Source organism: Miniopterus natalensis, chromosome 5 (genome assembly GCF_054644295.1).
Source record: "Miniopterus natalensis isolate mMinNat1 chromosome 5, mMinNat1.hap1, whole genome shotgun sequence".
Lineage (NCBI taxonomy): Eukaryota > Metazoa > Chordata > Mammalia > Chiroptera > Miniopteridae > Miniopterus > Miniopterus natalensis.
The window spans coordinates 51,665,681-51,688,394 of NC_142085.1; the positions used below are offsets into that span (position 1 = coordinate 51,665,681).

General features: G+C 38.9%; 1 protein-coding gene across 1 annotated transcript in view; it reads right to left on the minus strand.

Moving 5' to 3' along the window:
• Positions 1-621: 621 nt before the first annotated feature.
• Positions 622-22,714, minus strand: part of ASCC3 (activating signal cointegrator 1 complex subunit 3) — a 219,554-nt gene continuing 197,461 nt past the window's right edge. The window contains exons 38-42 of the mRNA XM_016220202.2: positions 9,282-9,433; positions 7,487-7,634; positions 3,656-3,865; positions 1,497-1,672; positions 622-1,401 (exon numbers count right to left, since the gene is read on the minus strand). Coding sequence (XP_016075688.2) covers positions 1,254-1,401; positions 1,497-1,672; positions 3,656-3,865; positions 7,487-7,634; positions 9,282-9,433 — 834 coding nt within the window. The 3' untranslated portion in view covers positions 622-1,253. The remainder of the gene's footprint in view (positions 1,402-1,496; positions 1,673-3,655; positions 3,866-7,486; positions 7,635-9,281; positions 9,434-22,714) is intronic.

Here is a 22,714-nt window from a genome sequence, read left to right on the forward strand (position 1 = left end):
GACACCTCATGCCCTTGGTGTGTTCACGTGAGTTATTTAGATTTACTTTTGGAAAGTGAATGCCTGGTCCCCTCATTCTACTTATTTCTTCCCTTCGTTTTTTTTTTTTAGCTTGGGAAAGGAGGTACACAGGACCTCTATATTCTGGTTTCAGGAAGCCTTTTAAATTCTAGTGCTTGTGGTGGTTACACTGGAAAGTATTTTAAAATGACTCATCACAGGGTCAGGAATAACTGAAATGACTTTGCAGATAGCATTTCACGCCACTAGAACACATATTACATGGACACTGAATTCTGACAATTTCTTAATTTGAAAAAAGTCTTTTCTAAGATGGAAACTGTTTGGACATAGAGAAATTTCCTTGATCACAGGTGAAAACCTACCTGTAGGGGCCAGAAATTTTCTGTTTGCCTCAGAGCACTCCTGGAGAAGGTGAAGACCAAGACTCGTACTATATGATCTGTACATGTTGCAACACAAATTACGCTGTACTTCTCTCCTTGTGTAAATAAATATATCAGAAAAAAGGTGGGAATGAATTTTTGAAATAGGAGGGAATGAAAAGAAGAATAGAAAAGTAATATAATGGGGGAAAACAGGAGGAATAATTGAGTCAGCTTGTCTTGGAGTGGCAATCTAAATATTTTATTTCCACTAGTTACAGGATCTATATTTTCTAACATCAGTATACTCTATTTTCATCACTGAGCTCTGTGATGTGATTTTATCTCATATATTAACACGTATGACTATAAGATATTCTTGAAATTATTTCTACACAGGGCAAGGTATACGTTTTGCCAGGAAGACACACTGTGTGCCATCATAGAGGTTGCTTACGTAGTTTACACTGCAGGGTTAGGAATCAGTTACACTGCCTTGCCTCAGTGTAGTTTCTCCTTAGAAAAAAAAGAAGCTAATATTCTTGTAAACAGTACACTGTGCAATGTAAAATTTGATGGATAATTCCCATATAATAATCTCAATATACACAAATCGATTCTCCTACAGGAGTATTGACTTTACATATCAGAAAATCCATGAAGACAACATTATAAAAGGCAACATTTGTTAAAAGGCCACTGCAGTTAACTTGTGTTGAAATTGACTGCAGCCACTGTTAATTTCCCGGGTGTCTTGAGGTTAGAAGTTGATTCCACCAAGGCAAACATCAAGTAATTCGACTCTGTCTAGGTGACTAAGCAGCCAGACTCCTTCACGGCTTCTTTCAGATAACTGCTGGGGTCAGGTTACTTCACTTTCAGGTCGGTCAAGGCGTCGGAGATCTCCTCGTTGACTTCTGCAGAAACGCTTGCTGGTGTGACGTTGAGATGAATGTCATACTGCTGGTCCAGGCCCAGGTAGCAGTCGCTCATGAAATACAGGGTGTAGATATACCTAAAATATTAAAATAGAACAAAAATGTAAAGCCCCCTTTCCAATCACAGTCCTATTTCATTCTTCCAGAATTTCGGTGGTAAGGTTCTGCTTACCTTCCAGGCACTTCAGGTGTATAAAAAGAGATGGAAGCGACTTGATGATTTCGAACATACCCTACTCTTTTCAAAGCAATAAGTTCTCTCTTATCCACTTCTCCTAATATCAAAAACCATCCTTCATCTTTTGATTTGGGAAACCGAGGGGCAACTGCATGGCTGTCTTGCTTTCCCTGTAAACCAGCAAAAGTAAGATAAAGCATTAATAATTTCTAGACTTTCTATACCACTTGGTTGTGATTAAAAAGTTATAAATCTACACAGCTCAGTCTATCTATCTGGGATGTTATTAATTTTCTGGCTTGGTGTCTTGGATATGCTATCAGTTATCTTTTTTCAAGATCTCAAAACACTACTTTGCGGCTATAATCACCAAAATACTTTGGCTCAGTTAGTTAAAACAGAAAGTCCTGAATCTTGACATCAATTTAGTAAATTCTCACACACCATTCTTGTAAGTGATATTAACACCCCATTTGCAGATGAACAAATTGAGATACAACCAGGTTAACCAAATCTTCCAAAGACTTATTCACAAGAAACTGATACTTAATGGGGAAAAGGGCAATCAAGACTAGTCTCTGGACTTTAAGAAAATAAGCACTATATCATATAAACACCTTCTCAGCATCCAAGAATAATACACAAAAAAGCACATGCTCTAATATGGTAATATTAAAAAGTCCTTTCTCTGAGGAATAAGAAATTATCAGCCAGCCAATTTGTAAGATACATTAATCACCACAATCCAAGATTAGATATCATCTTAATGAAAGCACTTGAAGTCTCTATTTTAGATCAAGATTACATAGTACAAGATTATTTTAGTGAATCTTTAAGACAATGACTTCATGGCACAAAATGTACTAATAATGACATGTACTAACGATGGCATGTACTAATAATGACACGTAGTAACGATAGCATGCTCTCAGACTTCACTCAATATTCTGGGGGAAGTGTTTCACGTAAGGCATTTTAAAAGAAAGGACAGACAGCACTGTACTTTTACAGCATTTATAAACAAAATTTAGAGGCTTATTTTGGCATGATTGAATCTAACTGTTAAGTAGCAATATTAAGGTAAAAAAATTGTTTATTTTCCCCCATGATTTTGCCTGTATGACTTATTTTTTTGGTAAGTTGGGATCAATTAAGTCATGTAAACATGCTCATATTAAAGCCCCTGAAATGCCAGAGGCCAATCAGTTCATACTCATGCGGACTGATTTTTAGAATTAGGAATCAGATGAGGTGGGACTTGAAGGCACAGCACTGAAAAGACGTCGTAACAGTAGAGAATTACTGACCACGCTGTGTGTGAGAACAGAGGATGCAGTACTGATGCAACAGCCTCCCTCCTGTGGGCTTATTCCTGATACAGGAAAGCCCCCGACTCTACTTGGCTAAAGAGAAGGCAAATTCTTTCTTATTTCAATGATTATGGTACCAAAACCCAATCCGGCCACATGCGATATACTACTAGTCTCAGAGGGCCAAACGATTAATTTTGGCAACAGAGAAGTGTGCAGTAATTTAAAATAAAAACACTGCAAATCTTTGGCCTGTGTGAACACTGACGAAGCTCCCTCGTGTGCATTATAAGGGAGGAACAGGCAGATACGGCAGCCCAGGTGCAAAAAAGCTTAGTGTCTTATTCAAACTCATGGAGCTAAGTGGTAAAGCTTTGCTCTCGTCTGCATCCAGCCCAACGTGGCCTCTAAATAACAAAGTGCATCTAGGGCAGTGCTTTTTGAACTTCAATGTCCTTAAAAAGCCATTTGGGGTGCCGGGCAAAAGTCCCGATCTTGAGATCCCTCCCCGAGCTGCTGCTGATGCAGGCAGTCTGGAGGGGGGCCAAGGAATCTGCCCTCTGAAAGGCACTCCAGGAAATTCTGCTGGGCTGAGTCTGAGGGCCATATTTTGAGAACAGCACCCCAGGCAACATACTATCATGTAAGGTCGGTATTCTGGGGTTGGACATTGGCACATGAGGAGAATGGACTAATTTCAGAAGGCCAGCTTGCTGCTTAAGGCCAGTTGAGAAAGAGGGATTCATGAATGACACGGACGCATTAGTCATGTGAAAGATATGTGGGGCGGCGCACGCTGGTGTCTGGTGTGAAGCATTTGAGAGTGGAAACCAAACACTGTACCTTGTGGGATCCGAAGTGGGTTCTCTGCAAGCTGACTTGTAGCACATACTCTTGATCAGCATGCAATTTGATCCATCTGTTGTCATTTCGTTTGTCTGAAGTCAGAGTTGTGATAGAAAGTTCACTGTGTCCTTCCATGGAGTCATCCCACCAGCCTTTGACGCTTAAGCCAACATCTATCACTGGCAAGTGATTTACAAAATTCCATGCCTGAAAAAAAAAAAAAGGACTGGTTAATTTGAAATGCATCAATCAACTAAGAAAGACTATACTTGTAGAACATGATGCTAAGTGAAATAAGCCAGTCAGGGAAAGGCAAGTATCATGTGATTTTACTCAGACAGACGGTGGGGAGGAGGGTGGCTGGAGGTGGAAAGAGGGCATAGAGGGGATAAATGGTGATGGGAAAAAAAATAAAATTAAAAAAAATAATTAACCTCTGCTTTGAGATTAAGCCTGGAGTCAGTGCAGTAATAAGAAATAATACAGAGACCCTGTGTACCATTTCCCTAGTTTCCTCTAGTAGTAGCAGTTTTCAAAACTAAAGTACAATTAATACCAGGATATTGATACTGATACAATCCATAGCTTGTGTTCGGATTTTTCCACTTTTTCTTGTACTTAATGTTTGCAAAAATAGTGTGCTTTTAATCTTTGTAGTTTAAAGTCCTTGTAAAAGCAACTAAAAAAGAATTAATCATTATCTAAACTTGTGATCACTTTATTGTAAATCCCTCTTAGATATTAAATGGCTACTGACTATACTAAAAAAATAAGTTTTAAAATGTTTGTCATTGAGCTGGATTGTCTTAGAGAAGTATCTATTCTAATATTTATGTGACTTCTAAGGTAGAGAGCATTGCTTGGGGATGTAAAAGTAACATTAAAAAATGTGATGCAATTGTTGATGTCAGTCAGCATCATCCATTGATAACTTATTGTACAAAAAGTTTTTATTTTGCCCATACTCTAAATTTATTCTGAAAGAAAAATATTTCCGTATGTCTGTATATCATAAGGGGCCTTATAAGTTCAGGGTTCCTCCTAGGAACAAATATATATTTTTGGAATTATCATATTGAGAACATCAAATACTAATTAAAATGACATATACTAAAAGGGTAGAAAATACCTATTCTTATTTATTTATTTTTTAAAAATATATCTTTATTGATTTCAGACAGAGGAAAGGAGAGGGGGAGAGAGAGGTAGAAACATCAATGATGAGAGAGCCACTGATCGAGCCCGCAACCCGGGCGTGTGCCCTGACCGGGAATCAAACCCTGATCGCCTGGACCCTAGGTCGACGCTTAACCGCTCAGCCACGCCCGGCCAGGCTATTCTTATTCTTTAAATTGAAAAATATCTGTGAGAAATCAGTATGCGAATAGTAACTGCTCATCATCATTGAATGAATGAATGAATTTCTAAGTCTACAGAAAGGAAGTAACAAAATAAACCTGATGTCCTCAGATAATTGTCACTGTTTTCTATCATTTACATTTATGTGGTGCTATCACTATCAGTGAAGAAAACTTCTCAATATATTGGTTGTTTTATCAGTTGTTCCCTTCTAAGTTAGTTTTAAAAAGTACATGAATACTTTAATTTTGGTATTCCTTTTATTTCTTTGATATATACCATAGATTTGCTTGCAGGCTTTGATTTCCTGTTTGCTAAGACTTTACTGCTGCTAAGTACACCTAATTGAAATAAAGTAGCCCTGATAAATCAAACTACCCCTTAGGAATTTAAAAAATGTAAATCCAGTGCAAATTTTCAGTCTAATTCAATCCTATAACTTGTCATGTGATTCTGAAATTATGCCTGGACTAGATCTTGAAATTGTCAACCCACGAATTGTCTGCACTGTGTTTCAAGGCAACAAATGACGGCCTCTCCGCTGCTGAAGCCAACAGTCACCAAGTCTAGAAGCTGCATGTACCACTTGATGTTTACTGACACTGGCCAGAGTGGAAAAATGACCAAGGGGACACTTCAATACACAATTTCTGTAAAGCATTTAAATTTGTAACATAAACAAGTAACATTTACCACATAAAGCAAGACTTCATATGTTTCTTTACCATTAAATTAGTTACCAATGTATGTTTTCAGTTATTAGCAACACATTGGGATTTTACTACACGAAAGTCAGATCTGGCTTTTATATTTAGGCGTTCTTTTTGTAGCACTTAATATTATTATTTTTCACCCTCAGTGTATACACATATATTTGTTGGGTGTGTGTGTGTGTGTACACACACATGCATGTATGTATATAAAACATGAGCTATTTTTACAGAAACTGCTAAGACATTTCAATACCAGCCAAACATATTTATCTGAGGATTAATCTTCATCTATTGAATCAGGCAGGAGCACTGCCATGCATACAATTATTTAATTAGCAGCCAAATCCTCTGCCAGTCAGCAGCCGTTCCAGGCATACTGATGGGGTGGAAGATGCAAATCTCACAGTCGTACTGCTTTTTCTCATTACTACTGCAATTAGCACTTAAATTGATGCTTTAAACATACTAATTTCTGGAATAATTCAGGATTTGTATGTTACCTGGGATCGCCTCAATGCAGAGCCAACACCAGATTGCTCTGCATATTGAAGCACTTTTGAGCCAAATAACCATCATCATATCAGACTGAGCCAATTTGCATTTGGTTTTAAAGATAACAGAATGGCAATTTATGCAAATAAATTAAGTAAGTTTACTTCTGAGTTCTCCCTGAACTAATTATAACAATGTTCTAATTTTTCATCACATCTAAAACTTGGCTTGAAATCAATGTATGCTATGGTGGAACTCTATTGTTGCTAACGGAAGCCTTGTTTTGATTTAAATACATTCTTTTTATTCATAATTTTGATAGTAATTTAGTTAGAAAGGTAGGCACTTATTATGAATATTTAAATAGTTTTTGGTGCCAATTTTGGGTTCAACAGAAATTGAACAATCAGACTTTAATGCCTGTTACACTTTCTCCATGTCTTGCTCAAAAATAAGTTCTACTGGGAAAAAAAAAATGAGATGGTTTAGAGGTGTCTTTATTTTAATACCTGCATTTAGAAGTCATTATGTTAATTATGTTACAAATCCTGAATGTTTACTTTGACCTGTTTAGGGTAGAACTGCTTAAGACTTAAAAGTCTAGATATGCCAAATATTTCTGGCATCATTCATTCATATTTTTGGCCTTTCCAAAGACGGTTTGGAGAGATGACTTATATTGGTTTTCACAACACAGATTTAGTTTTCTATCCAAGTTATATGATATACAAACGAGGAGTTTATTTGAAGGAATACTTTAGAACCTAGTTATAATAAAGTGATTAAAATAAGGGTAGGGACATAAAAAAGTAACTGAGGGAATTGCATGAAAATATAGCCAAGTGTAAATTAAGAAAAACTACCCTGAAGGGGTGAGAAGTGCTCCTGGGTAACACAGTTAGTGACGGACAAGCTACTGCAGACTTTTCTTAGTCAGCTAATGAAACAACTTCTAAAATGCCAATGCTGCTTCTGAGTACTGTTACTGTCATTATTTTTACTATCACTCACTGAGCTCTCATTCTATACCAGGGACTATGTGAAGCAGGTCTGCATAATAATATGCTGCTTAATTTTCACAAGAACTTCACGAGACAGGTATGCTGCTTCCATATTCATAATCGTGGTTGGTAAACAGTGGACAGAAGTTAAATCCAGGTGGGTCGGAATCCAATAACCAATGCTGTAAGTTAGAAAACTCCTGGCATAAATTCCCAGACGGAGTAAGGGAGCTTCCAAACATGAAAGGGATGGATGGCCTTACCTGCTTCATTTTTGGGGCCGGTAGCTCATTTTCTATCATGGAGCTGAATACATGCTCCTTCCCTCCACAGGCATGGATCAGCTCAGGAAGGCACTCAATGAAGCCATGGCAGCCCGCACGGGGGCCCTTTATACTTTGGCTCCATTTCCTAGGAAACAAGAACACCAACCAAATAATTCTTTCACTGCACAAATGAGACTCTCTGATGATGGCTTATAAAATTTGAATAGTTTTTACAAATTAAGGTAACTCTAAACTTTTTAAAGGTCATTATTGGTAAGTTTCAAAATCAGCCTGCATTCTCTTAGATGTCAATCTAAGGCAATATCACTATCTCTACATAAAATGGATAAATCATGTGTGAGCTCAGTAAGTAGTCCGGGTTCACAGACAGCAGGTGTCTTTCTACAGGAAGGCACTAATGTGCTTCTATGTGGATAAAGTACTGAAAATCTTTTTCAGAGACCTGACATGTTTTTAATGGATGTAGGCAAATGACTCTAATGTAATCAATTGAATAGGTTCTCATTGTAAATAGTTGGGAACATGCAATTGAAAGCACATTTTGGGAATCTTTGGGATTTATAGTATAAATAGAACCGATCCCCAGGAACATAGTCCATCTAAATATTACTCTGTATTTGCTGTTTATAGAGCAAAAAATCCCGTATAATTAAAGTTATACAAATATAGCACTTTTCAGGGTAACAGTAAAAAACTGGACCAAATCTAGGCCCAGCAGCTTCCATAGCAGACCTACGTGCTGTGTTGGGTGAGTACCCTTAGGTGCCTGCTTTACTCCTGAAACCCAACTCCTGTAACTCTCAGTACCACCTTGGAAGGGTTCCCGAGACTGAGCTGCAGACATATGAGATATCTGCCTTCCCTTCATGCCACCTGCTGCTGAGGTGGCTCACTCTGAATGTGCCTCTTGGTTTCCAAGGGCCAGCACAGGGAAACAGCTGCCCTGGAACCCACTTGAGACAAACAGAGGGACCTTCCTGAGGAGACCCCATGTGTCTGAGGCTCTGGCTGGCATCTGTATCAAGATGCCTCAAATGACTGCTACTCTTAGTCCAGCTGACAGGAGGCAGAGGGTGCATGGCAGTGACCTGCAGTCAGACTGTCTTGCTTGGCTACATGACTGTGAACCAACATGTTGGCTGCAGAGGCTCTCTGAACTGGTGTAAAAGGAACATTTTCACTTAAATATCGCCAACCTTGCTTGTAATGTATACTGCTCTTTTACTCGCTAAAATATTTTCAGCCATGTACATAGAGCCTAAGGGTTAAATAATTTGATAATATCAACTCGACTTTTAAGCACAGGTTATATCTTGAGCTGTTAGTATACATAACTACCAGGTTTTGGAAATTTTATAGATGCACCATTTATTTTTGACAATGAATTTCAGATCCTTCCAATCTATTCTGCAGTAACAGAAATTGGTAATTTATTTTGCTTTAGACCACAAAGCAGTTTAGCCTCTTCTAAAATAAAGGTTGATACTGTAAAGGAATAAACACAGTTAAAATAGAAATGTATCCAGTGTTAAAAGTGGAAAACAATTTAATAGGGGGTTAAAATGAACTGTGGTTCAGCTTGGGTCAGGATCGAATTCCAAGTGAGAACATTGCAGCATTAGGCCACATCTCCCTCTGGGAAGCTGGGGCATTTTTCACCGTGAAGAATCAATATTCTAGGCACAATCTGAAAATCAAGTGACCACACATATAAAGAAAATAATTTTTTTAAAATTTTAAAACCAATTATATTGAAAATTAAAATTATTACCTGAAAATGTGAAGATGGTGGTGTTCTATGTTTGGTATTGTGAGAAGAGAAGAGTCTTTTAGCCACCGGCCTTGGATCACCATCTGAACCAGACTGGTGATGTTCAGGGCAGTCACCAGCCAGCCCTGATTTGCAGCCACATCAAGCATTGCCTGAACAGAAAAAGTGCACGAGTTACAACGATACCATGGCATGTGCCCTCTCCATCAGATCTGACGTCAGCTTTAACAAAAACCCCCAAGCATCATACGTCTAAATAGATAATGAAAACAGAAACCAGGAAAGAAACTATAGCTGGATTGGAGGGAACAATCTCCCATAGCATTTACTGCACAGTACTTCCTGCAAAGTGCCAAACATCTAGCTTTTTTAGGGCAACAATAGCCAGATAATACTGGTACCCAACGATAAAGAGAAAAATTCAGTGTACTTTGAGAGCAAATACCTATATAACTACTCATTGTATCAAGAGCATTAGCAGCTGCATTTAAATAGCAAATCTCAGATAGTCTTTTCCAAATTTAAAATCAATAATGGTAAGGTGATAGGAGGTTTCCATGCCAAAAATTTACTTTCCCCCAAAAGAAGGCTAAAGACAGAGCCCTAGTTTTCAATGAAAATAATGCGCCGCTCACTAGCAAAGGGGGCACTACCTGTGATACACTGGAATGATGAGAAGCTGTTCATATTAGTCCATACATTTAATCTAATGTTTTATGGACAAACAAATGCTTCATTTGCTTAAGGCAAAACTAAACAGTGAAATCTTATTTAAACAAAGGAGAGTTTACATAGGCAAAGCTATTTCAATTACATTAGATTCTGGAGAATGCCGACTTAAAGACACATAAGTTAATATCATATCCAAGGCAACTACTTTATACAGTTTCAGGAGTGTCCTCTCCTGTTTTGGGAAATAAAGAGATGAAGGTAAGAGAAATTAGATGTACCCAGTACATGCTTAAAATGATATTAATAGTAAATATCTCACCAACAGTAAAATATTTATCAAATGTTGTACAAAATCTATTAGCTGATTTTTAGAAATAAATTTTAAGGTATATTATTTTAGTAAAATTAATTTGCCATTCTACTTAGTACTATCGAGGCAGACACATTTTTCTTTTAAGTTTTGAATTTCCTATTTTATGTTCTCTAATTTACAGAATGTGAAACAGTTTTAAAAGCACCTGGCTAAACCACTCTGTGGTCTTTTCACATACATCCCAGGGAAGTGGATCAATGTTTCTGAATATCATGGTTAATGTGGCAGAATGGTCAAATTGGTCTTGAATGCCCGTGAGTCCACTAATTATGCATCACAAAGCCCAAGTGCTGGTACAACAGACATATTTGTATGTATGTATATGTATATATAGCAATGCGTATACATGTACAAACGTACATGTTCCTAAATCTAGGGAAAATCCACTTCTACTCTTCCCATTTCTCTGCAGAGCTGATTAAAACACTCTGCCTTTCTTTGAAGTGCGTGAGACAAGCAGGTCATGACGAGCACCACTTGGATAAAAAAAAAAGCATTAGCGCACAAGTCACAACTCTTGAGTTCTCTGAGGGAAGAGCAAAGGAAAAGAGAAATGAATAATTATATCTAATCCAGTACCATGATGATGTTAGAAGTTGTAATGTGGAGTAACTATGGTGATTTTACTTGTGATTTTACATTACAGCTTGGCTGGAAATAAATTCCAGACCCAAAGCTCACATACTAGAAGAGTTGGAAGGATGAACCATATGTTTTTAACTTTGAAGTTTTCATGATGAAGTTGAAAGATTTCATAAAATTTATGAGAGTTCCTCACAATTTTTCATTGTACAATCCAGATGTGAAAATGTAAAAAATCATGCAAAGTGATTGCTTACATGAAGTAAATGAAAATTCGTATCATAAATTGGAAACTCTTATTTATCTTGTTTTCATTTAGAGAAAAGGCAGGTGGGGAGACCAAGAATCTGTGACGATACAAGTTCTGTGACTACTCAACTGCGGGAGGCCAAGAGTTCAATCACTTAGTTCTTGGCTCAATCACTCCCTGGCTTGTCCTGTTTCCTTTGCCCCACCACTGCCTTAGTGTCAATTCTCACCAACTCCCCCGAAATATTATAAATACCCTTTTATTCTCATTCTCATTTAATATTTCTTCAATTCGTTTTTTACTTTGTTACCAAAGTAAATTTTTATGGAAGTAAAGCTGACCATGTTATTTCTCTGCTTAAACGGCTTTGCGCTGTGTAAGGACAAAAGCTAACGAGCTTCTCGCAGGACAGTCAACACCTTACGATCTCTCTATTCCTGGCTTATCACTGGGGCCCCTTCCTACACCAAATTACTGCTAATTTCCCACGTTTGCCCCCGCTCTAATGTTCTTGTTTTACAAGCACTGTTCCCTCCTCTCATCTTCCTGGGAAGTTCCCATTTGCCCTTCAAGTCTAGCTCAAATGCTGCTTCTTCCTGTGAAGTCTCCCTGATTCTTCCAGATGGGCTGCAGGTACATCTTTTCCTATGGCCTGCTGCTCTTGACACATGCCACCACTATCCTACTGTGATTCTTTGTCACTCTACTCTTGGCTCAGTGCACTCAAATACTCTATTTATTAGTAAAAATTCAATTACCACAATTATAACAATATCTTGCCTAAGTTACTGTGCATCTTCCAAAGACAGTTGAGTGTAGGGGAAAAAATTACAAGATTTGGTGTCAAATAGACATACATTTGAATCCTAATTTGGTCCTACTTACTATGTGTAAATTTTGGGAAATCACCGAACTCTACCATGATAGATTTCTCATTTTTAGAAGGGGTATTTCACCTCCTTATAGGGGTAAAATGAGATAATGTATGATGTAAGGAATCTAACATACCACACGGAACACAGCACATCTCAATAAAAGGTACCTATTTTTAAAGTTCTTCTTTGATGAAAAGAACACCCTAAAACAATCCATTCTTTCTAACAGGGACTTATTTTGGGCCCTTTGGTGTTGATCGCTGCACTGAGTAGTACAGGGCTTTAGGGGTCAGGGCATGCAAGGCTGGGAGCAGATGCACAGAACAGGCAGAACATTCATTAGGAGAGGTGTACAACTACAAGAAAGCCAGGGGTGAAGGCCAAGGACAGACCCTGCAGCTCAGGCCAAATTGAAGGATGGGGGCTTGGTTCTGTTAGAGTGGGCAAGCCACGTTTCTGTTCACAGGTACATACCTGAGGGGCTAAGGCCAAGAGATGGTCCACGTAAATGGGCGTGAGGGTCCTGGTAGCCTGAGCCTGCAATGGGCTCCCTGTGTCTATCTTTCATAGTAGTCTTCTTGGTAGATAAAGATTCACTGTCTCTACCTGTTGCCAAAGCCAGCCCCACTGTAGAGAAGGGATATGCTCTTCTCTACAGTGGGGCTGGCTTTGGCAACAGGTAGAGACCATGGCTCAGTTCCCCAGGTCATCTCAAACTCCTTTACAGATATATAACACTCAACAATAAAAGGCTGTTTTAATACACTGAGGAGGAATAACTGTGGACAGTTTTTACCAGCTTAGCATTAACATGAGGCAAAAATTCAATCCCTGTTTACTGCTAACCCACTTTCTGCTTGGTATGCTACCTCCCAGGCAAAGCTAATACGACTCTAAGTATTGGGGACAAATGGATGGAGGCCGACTCCGTGCATGAAACTTTCTCCTACTAAATTGGAATCAATTTTAACTGACTGTTGATTCAGAATTCCTTGTCATGTCCAGCTGTGACAGAATGGAAATATGATATATAGTACTGTATTCATTTATAAAATTACACTACAATTAAAGCCTTATCATGATTAACATAAACTGTGGGGCTGTCATTTATTTATAAGAGAGCAGGCGATGAGCTTGGTTTTGAACATATTTTAACTAAGATGTCACTATAAAGCCACATGAAAAGCCCAGGTAAAAATGAGCTCTGGAGAGAAAGTATGGGCCAGGAGTACAGACTCAGGCATCCTGGCAAAAGCAGGCAGCCAGAAGAGTTAAAAATGGGCAGAGGTGCGGTCAGCAGCGTGGGGGTTACCTGGAGATGAGAAGTGTGAAGGCAGGAAAGGAAAAAGAGGTGAGGGCGTTTCAGTACTCTCAGGGCACTGCTAAAATCACTGTGATTAGAGTGGTCATTGTTAAATGTATACTATTTATTAAACACTCTGATAACCATTTAATGTAAGTTATTGAATTTAAACCTGTTATACATATGAAGACACAGTGGCTCAGAGAGGTTAAAAACAACAACATGCTTGCCTAAGCTACATAGTTCTGGTAAATGGGTACAGCTGGCATTCCCATTTCCTGGGAGCTTGACTCTGAAGTGCTTACTTTTAACCAGCACAGGATACTGCCCATAAGTTTGGGACGCAAGGAAGGTTGTGTGTGGGCAAGGCCTCACAGAAAAGAGAGGCTTCCGCTAGTCGCCGAAGACCTCACACACAGAGCCACTGGAGAGAGAAGCTTTGGGCTAAAGAGAACGGCACTGGGCTAAAGATCACTCACAATACAGGGTCTCAATCTTCTCTAGTTGGAGGTGATGTTTCTTGCTGGGAGAAGGTTACAGTTAAGGAGAAGAAAAAGGTTTGGATAAGTACTGGGGGGAACTAATGATGTAAATAAAAACTAGCTCAGCAGTGAGTTTCAAAAGCCTGACTTTGAAACCATAATTACATAAATTATTAGAAACAATTAGAAATCAGAGAAGCAACTGGTAATGTTTTATAATTTTTTTCTAGCAATAATGACTAGGATTAATTTATGTGTCGAAGCAGAGGGTTCAGGTGCTGACAGTTACCCAGAGAGTAGGCAGGTTTTAGCCTACTGGTGACATCTCTGTTGAAAGGTCAACTCTAGGGCCAGTGCTGCTTTGGTGGAAAGTGAATAAGGAGAGAAGTAATGGGTGAGGAAAGCTAAGGGGTCCACGTCCAACGAGCAACAGAAAGGTTCCGCTGGTGGGTAAAGCGGCTGCAGTCAGAGAGGAGAGGTAGAGTGATGGTCACGAGGATGGCAGCTAATGTGGTTTGACTGCAGTAACCACTGGAGTGGAAGAATCTGGGATGCATGAAGTAGAAGGGGGGCTATGGAGTAGAAGGGGCTATGGAGTAGAAGGGGCTATGGACTAGAAGGGGCTATGGAGTAGAAGGGGCTATGGAGTAGAGGGGCCTATGGAGTAGAGGGGCCTATGGAGTAGAAGGGGCTATGGAGAAGAAGGGGCTATGGAGTAGAAGGGGCTGTGGAGAAGAAGGGGCTATGGAGTAGAAGGGGCTATGGAGTAGAAGGGGCTATGGAGAAGAAGGGGCTATGGAGAAGAAGGGGCTATGGAGTAGAAGGGGCTATGGAGAAGAAGGGGCTATGGAGAAGAAGGGGCTATGGAGAAGAAGGGGCTATGGAGTAGAAGGGGCTGTGGAGAAGGGGCTGTGGAGAAGAAGGGGCTATGGAGAAGAAGGGGCTATGGAGTAGAAGGGGCTATGGAGTAGAAGGGGCTATGGAGTAGAAGGGGCTGTGGAGAAGGGTCTGTGGAGAAGAAGGGGCTGTGGAGCAGAAGGGGCTATGGAGCAGAAGGGGCTATGGAGCAGAAGGGGCTATGGAGCAGAAGGGGCTATGGAGTAGAAGGGGCTATGGAGAAGAAGGGGCTATGGAGCAGAAGGGGCTGTGGAGAAGGGGCTATGGACTAGAAGGGGCTATGGAGCAGAAGGGGCTGTGGAGAAGGGGCTATGGAGTAGAAAGGGCTGTGGAGTAGAAGGGGCTATGGAGAAGAAGGGGCTATGGAGAAGAAGGGGCTATGGAGTAGAAGGGGCTATGGAGAAGAAGGGGCTATGGAGGAGAAGGGGCTATGGAGGAGAAGGGGCTATGGAGCAGAAGGGGCTATGGAGTAGAAGGGGCTATGGAGAAGAAGGGGCTATGGAGAAGAAGGGGCTATGGAGTAGAAGGGGCTATGGAGAAGAAGGGGCTATGGAGCAGAAGGGGCTATGGAGTAGAATGGGCTATGGAGAAGAAGGGGCTATGGAGTAGAAGGGGCTATGGAGTAGAAGGGGCTATGGAGGAGAAGGGGCTATGGAGGAGAAGGGGCTATGGAGAAGAAGGGGCTATGGAGGAGAAGGGGCTATGGAGAAGAAGGGGCTATGGAGGAGAAGGGGCTATGGAGAAGAAGGGGCTATGGAGGAGAAGGGGCTATGGAGGAGAAGGGGCTATGGAGTAGAAGGGGCTATGGAGGAGAAGGGGCTATGGAGTAGAAGGGGCTATGGAGGAGAAGGGGCTATGGAGTAGAAGGGGCTATGGAGTAGAAGGGGCTATGGAGAAGAAGGGGCTATGGAGAAGAAGGGGCTATGGAGGAGAAGGGGCTATGGAGTAGAAGGGGCTATGGAGTAGAAGGGGCTATGGAGAAGAAGGGGCTATGGAGAAGAAGGGGCTATGGAGAAGAAGGGGCTATGGAGGAGAAGGGGCTATGGAGAAGAAGGGGCTATGGAGCAGAAGGGGCTATGGAGTAGAAGGGGCTATGGAGAAGAAGGGGCTATGGAGAAGAAGGGGCTATGGAGAAGAAGGGGCTATGGAGAAGAAGGGGCTATGGAGGAGAAGGGGCTATGGAGGAGAAGGGGCTATGGAGTAGAAAGGGCTATGTTGAGGCCACTATGAGGACTGCAAGAGCTGGGATGGAGCTGAGGACCAGGAACTGGTGCTTGAGGAAGGTGAGAAAAGATCCAGAATTTGGAAGATAGTTGAAAATGAAATCTTAGAGACATCGGTAGTAAAACATAACACGGATTAAAGGAGCAGAAACCTGAAAAGATGTGGTTGGAGAGATCCAAGGAGGCAGACTTGTATTCCTGGAGAAATAAAAAGGCTCAGCCAGTTCAGGGGTTTCAGAGGGAATGTACGAATGGGGTGGTGGGTGTCTGCCTATGCCGAGGGGCGGGGGGGGGGGGGAGGAAGAGGGAGAGATGCACAAGGAGAGACGGAGAGGCCAAAACCAGAGCGCGGCGCACACTATCCACAGCCCAGACCTCACCTCATACAGATGAAGTGGTCAAGTTAAGACTTAATCTTGGTTTTCCAATTTCCTACCTGTGCTCATTACACTATACTCTGTTACTGCTGAATGACTTGCCTATATCCTGTCTTGTTTCAAGAAGGATTTCAAGTGGCTTATATCTGTCCTCTTCTCTTACGTAACAGAAAAATGCAAACTCCAGACAAAATTATTATAAACTTAATTGATCTCAGTCTCTGAACAAATTCTGTCAACACAATTTTTGAAAACCTAAAAATTTTAATTTAATTTGAATCTACCATTTGGTTATAACTACATCTTAATATTTAATATGCAGGCATTAAATATATTTTCAAACACAACTGAATTCTGGATTAAAAAAATCCAAGGGTAAAACAGAAACTTTGAGCACTGTGACCACCAAATTAAGACAACTTCATTGCAAGGAAATAGAATCACTGGCTTAGGCCACGCAAAAATCACACACACAACTATGTCATTTAATGTTATCAGGTGGATAAGAAGATGTAGGTCTAAGGCCCATTATGAAAAAATTTCTAAACTTCAGTTTAAAAAGTCTGTGAATGATGATATAATGTACAATGTAGGAAATAGAGTTAATAATATTGTAGTAACTTTGTTCGGTGCTAGGAGGTTACTAGAATTGTCCTGGTGATCCCTTCATATGCTATATAGATGTCGAGTAACTATGTCATATACATGAAAGTAATATATGTCAAACTATAATTTAACAATAACTAAGAAACCCAAACAAAAAATCCCACCAAAATTAACAGTCTATGAATTTAGGTCTTAGTGTCTTCAGCACTGGCTATAGGGTATCTATACGGAGTGGCACAGAGGAGGCTCTAGCCTCTCTCCCCCTCTTAGCACTCTGATGACTTGCACCCTCTCTTCCTCCGCCTCCCCAAGGAACCTTTCCTCATTTTCCACCCATCTCCTGAGAGCCACCCTACAGTACACTGCGATAGCGACAGCGTAGGGGTTACAACAGTCACATGAAAATAAGATAATGACAGGTGGAAATGGCTAGATGTTGCTACTTTTGTTAAAATTAAATGACATAAATATACTATCAGAGTTTAAGAGATAAAACTTATTTAGTCCAGAATGAGGAAAAAAAAGATTTCCATTCATTTATAAAAACCAAGTCGCTATTTATGGAATGACACGAGAGAGCAAAATACTATGGAAAGATCATCAAAACAATGAAATTTCCGGCCAAGAGGAGCCTAAGGAGATGTAACAACCAAACGTAATGTGGTATCCTAAATGCGATCCTAGATTAAAAAAGGACATTAAGTAAACTGAAGAATTCTGAATAAATATGGACTTTAGTTAATAAGAATGTATCAATGTCAATTCATTAATTGTGACAAAAGTACCATATTAACATAAGAGGTTAATAATAGAGGGAAACTGGATATGGCATATATAGAAACTGTTTTATCTTTGCAACTTTTCTGTAAATCTAAAACTATTCTAAAATAGAAAGCTTATTTTAAAAATAAAAGCTATGGAAATTCATTGAGGCAGCTTGTTAAAACATTAGCTGTTAGACGTCTGCTAGGAAATGCACCATTTAGTTCAAGAGCTCCCAGCGGTTTTACGATGATGGAAAATCTGAAAAAAGCTTTCTTGACAGAAAGGCACACTCCTTAAAGGTTCAGGTCAGCGGTAAATAATGATACAATATTTTGTCAATAATTAAAATGCTATAAATACATTCATAAGAATCTTGCTCAACAGCAACAGTTGTTCACAGTAACTTTCTCCTGAACTTTTACCCCCAGAAGGTTAGCATTCAGGAAGCTCAGCTGCTGTCTAACAAACTTAATTAATCAAAAAGTCATTTCCGAGTTGTAACTATGAGTAAAAGCGCTTCAAGTGTGCTAGCAAGCCTACAAGTTAATCAAAATGCTAATGCAGTACAAATTAAAGTTGTGATTAACATTTCACAGTAGCTGCTTAAGTGAATTGATCACACAAATGGGTTAAGCATTACTCATTTCCTACAGCCCCAACCGGGAAAAGGGTTGTTATGTGGGTATGAGGAGAGGAGCTAGGGGTAGAAGGATCCTCATAATAGCATCATATCATCAATAAACCATCACCAAATTGTCATACAAAAGCTTACAGGTAGAGTCACCCAGGGGGAAATAACCTTCCAAATTATATTACAGTCCTTGAAGGGAGATTGCTGTAAATCCATAAGAATAAGTAAAGGTGTTTAACACCTCAAAATCCACACATTTGTGTCAGTTTTGGAAATGTAAATGTATCAGCTGTGTTGCTTCCAAAATGGGGAAGGATGCTTTGTTTTAGGTGGTGTTTTGGGTGCTCTGCTGTGGAATTAAAACATAGTTTTGATACTGGATGATTATTCTGCACCACAGAGTGGACCTTTGCATTTGGAAGAATAATTACTCGGGATTAAGTTTATTTAGAATGACTTGTTTTTAAATAGTCATCCATTAATAAAACTTCATCAGGCTCCTATGGCAAGACATGAGCTCCTGGCAGTCTGGCCAGGAAAGCAGCCTGAATTAGACTTCCCCGCCTCTATGAATTTGATAAGGTCACACTAGTGTTTACAACAGACTACATTTGTTGGTAGACCATACAGATTTGGCAGATAATCTTAAAAACATTATGAGAACTCACATGTAATAAATTGCCCCTTTCAATCCTCTCCTATGGAAGAACTGGAGATGAAAAACTGAAATATTTATTCATCCCTTTCACCCAAGATATACTGAGATCTACTATGTGCCAAGAATTATGCTCAAGTCACCTTAACAGTCAGAGATATTATAAATAGTTATTGATAAGGTTCCAGCATACCTTGGATGGTACAAAATCCTCCAAATGTATGCTCATAATATTAATATTCCTTGGAACATACTTATAAGACATATTTTAAAAACCTAGTGTAACTTTCATTTTAGGATCCTTTCAAGAGTTGAGTTGCAGCAATTAACTCTTCAAATTGTAGACTGCTAAATATGTATAATCCAATTTTGGAAGTCTAAAAATTATTGGCTTATGATCTACCTATTTTTTCATCAAAATAACTGGACGAAGCTTTCTGAAGCCTACTGTGCTATACTTTCCACCTAAAGATAATCTTTTCATCTGGTCTAACTATCAGCATTTAAAAATATGAAAGGATTTTACTAAGAATATTTAGAAAATTTTATCTACCATTTGCTGAATCAAAACATTTCTTACAAGTATTGGACTAAGGATCTGACCAAGTACTTCTTTTGTTAAGCTGGGCAATACCTGGACTATTTTCACTGCTAACTGTATTTGACTCTATGATTCTAAAACGTGTTCATTTATTTGACACTGACATTCTTCAATACACTGACAACCCCCTGAGCCTGTGCTTAGTGCACCCAAAGGTAAATATTCCTCAAAGGTTACATGAGCCCTGCTCCATGGCAGTTCTATCTCCTGGCATTATCAAAGATTTCCATGTTTTCTTTTTTAAATTTATTTAAAAATTTTTATTTTTAATATATCTTTATTGATTTCAGAGAGAGAAAGGGAGAGGGAGAGGAAGAGATAGAAACATTAAAAATGAGAGAGCTGTCATCGATCGGCTGGTCTTCCTCATGCCCCCAACCGGGGATCAAGCCCGCAACCCGGGCATATGCCCTGACCGGGAATCGAACAGAGATCTCTTGGATCCTAGGTCAATGCTCAACCGCTGAGCCACGCCCGGCTGGGCAGATTTCCATGCTTTATAATCTACCACAAATGGGAATCATTTGTTAATGGAAATACAGACCCAGCTATAGTCACAGTATTTCTCAGTTAAAATAATTAGGTAAATTAAAAATATTAATATAATCATGTCTTTTTTTGCTTCCCTTATCATATGCATACATACATATCTTAAGTTATTCATTAAAATACTTTCAAAAATAGGTTGAAGATGCAATGTTTTTTTCAGAACAGCTGTGGGTTATAGAAAAAATATAGTATTAGTTATTTGACATGTAATACACTTTAAGTTTATTAGATGTTGTTATAAAGATAAAAATGTCAAATTATTGTTTTGAAGTTTAGGCTAAAAAACTCCACCAATAACCTTTTAGGGACTTGTTTTTGCCAATTTAAGAAAGTTCTTTAAATGGAGGAAAGCATACAAATCCAATTCATACATTTTTCTCCCCTTTCTCTATTTATGAAGCTTATTAAGGTTATTTTTTGACTAGCACCTTTTATGACAATTGATCAAGCCTATCAGAACATATTAACATTAATTTGAGTAGTAGATGAACTACATATTGTTTCATCTGTGGAAGAGAAGACCAAAACTCAGTAGTTCAAAAGGACTTGGCATTGCGGAATAAATGACAGCTTCTATATGAAAGTTAGATGCAAGAATTTACAAAACAATGAAAACCGTAAGAACACAGTTCCTTAAAGATCTTCCTTTCAGGCACTGAATCCCGTAGATTATCATCAAGGCAGGTCCCCAGATTTACCTTGGCCTGCTTCCGTGAGGGCAATGGGACATGCATTCAATCGATATAAACGTGTTCCTTGGTATGTGGAATATAGAACGTGACACTCGTTCTCGATAGTAAGGAGATGTCTGCGGTTATTTGGGGAGTTGCCAGTTCCATCTCTTGGGGCAAAGAATCTCTGAGATTAGGCAATCTAATTGCTACTAGAAGTTTGAAGATTTTTTAAAAAGGATCTGTGAGATGGACAAAGGCTACCTCCAGGGGTACACTGTTAGTGGTGGTGGTGAAAAACCAGTGAAAGAAGCCAAGAATCCAACCTGAGCAGAGAAGGCAAGCCTTCAAGAAAGAAAGAGGAACATAAGATGTGTGTATGTGTATCTTAATAGTAAACCCATGCACAGGCTGTTCTATGTGCACATACTATATATTACAGGGTCATCTTATAATTATGTTGGCATTCTTCTTTCTCCTAGGGTTGTATCAGCAATCTGACCTTTCCCCCATTATTTGCAATTATTGTAGTTTAGGAAAGACTGTGGGGGAAGTAAATGATTAATTCATGGTCTATCTAGCATAATATAAAATCCTCAAGAAGAATCATAAGTAGTTGATACAAAAAAAAAAAAAAAAGCAAACCCCATATTGCTGGACACTGTAGAGTGATATAATAAAGCAGTTACAAATATCAATCATATTAACAAGTCCCTCTTAGAAACTGGTTAAAGCAATTATAGACAGACTGTTGAAAAGGGAACTAAAGTAATTAAAGGAAGGTAATTTTAGTACACATTGAAAAGGAGGGATTAATTTAAAAATTCTTAGTTTATAAAAAGTGGAAACTCCCGAGAAGCTCTCACACTTTAAAACAAATTCTGACTAGATCACAAGTACAATTTAAAAATTCATCTTTATAGGAGAAGGGAATACTAGTATGATTTGGCTTAGTATTGTATTTAGGTAGTTTTCATTTAAATAAAGATGATTTTAATATAAAGACTTTAGGCACTTCTTCGAAAAGATCAGAAATAGTAGGGCAGGATTTAGAGTCCTGGTCCCCATTTGGTTTCAGTATGGACTGCCTCAACAAATCACCTTTAAGCTCTTTAACTTCCCTGAACACCAATTTCTTTGTCTTTTGATAAAAACTGTGTGAGACAGACAGCTAATCAAAACACCAGACACTTATCACCAGTTCTAGTTTTGCCATCAAATTTGGAAAATTTAGACAAGTCACTTTAATTTTTGATATGTATTTGTAATTTTTCCCCATAAAAGCTAACAAAGTTTATCTTTGGTATATCTGGTGCAGAAATTATGTCACATCATTTACTACATTTTACAAATATATTTTAGAGTCAACGTGATCAAGAAGAGGATCTCAAAGGAGAATGGCAAGAATAATCAATTCCATAATTGTGGTATTTATAAATTAGAATATTTTAAGAAGATTAAAAAATTGAGATATGTATAGAAATTTTTACTTTTATTTTGTTCGGTGGGATAGAAATGGAAATGCTAGTAAAAGAAAAAGAATAAAAGGAACCATGACAAAACACCTTAAACCAAAGAATTTACCCAAATGACCTTGATACCTAACTTCAAATGGGTTCAGGAGACGGCAGGCTATGGTGTATATTCTGACTTCAAGCCAGAGTCAATTCCATTATAACAACTATGTTTTTCTTTTGTGAAAGATAACCTAGGACATGGGTAGTCAAAACTACAGAGTTTTCATAATCTAAATGATGGCTCATGTAAAAGGTATATTTTTAGCATATAAAGGGAGTAAAAAAAATACCTTAGAGTTAAATGACTATGAAAAAGCAAGGAAATAAAAGAACTACTGAGAATGAAGATCCTAAGATAGGCTTAGTTCTTTGAGTCCTCGAATTGTTGTTTACTTTATAAACGT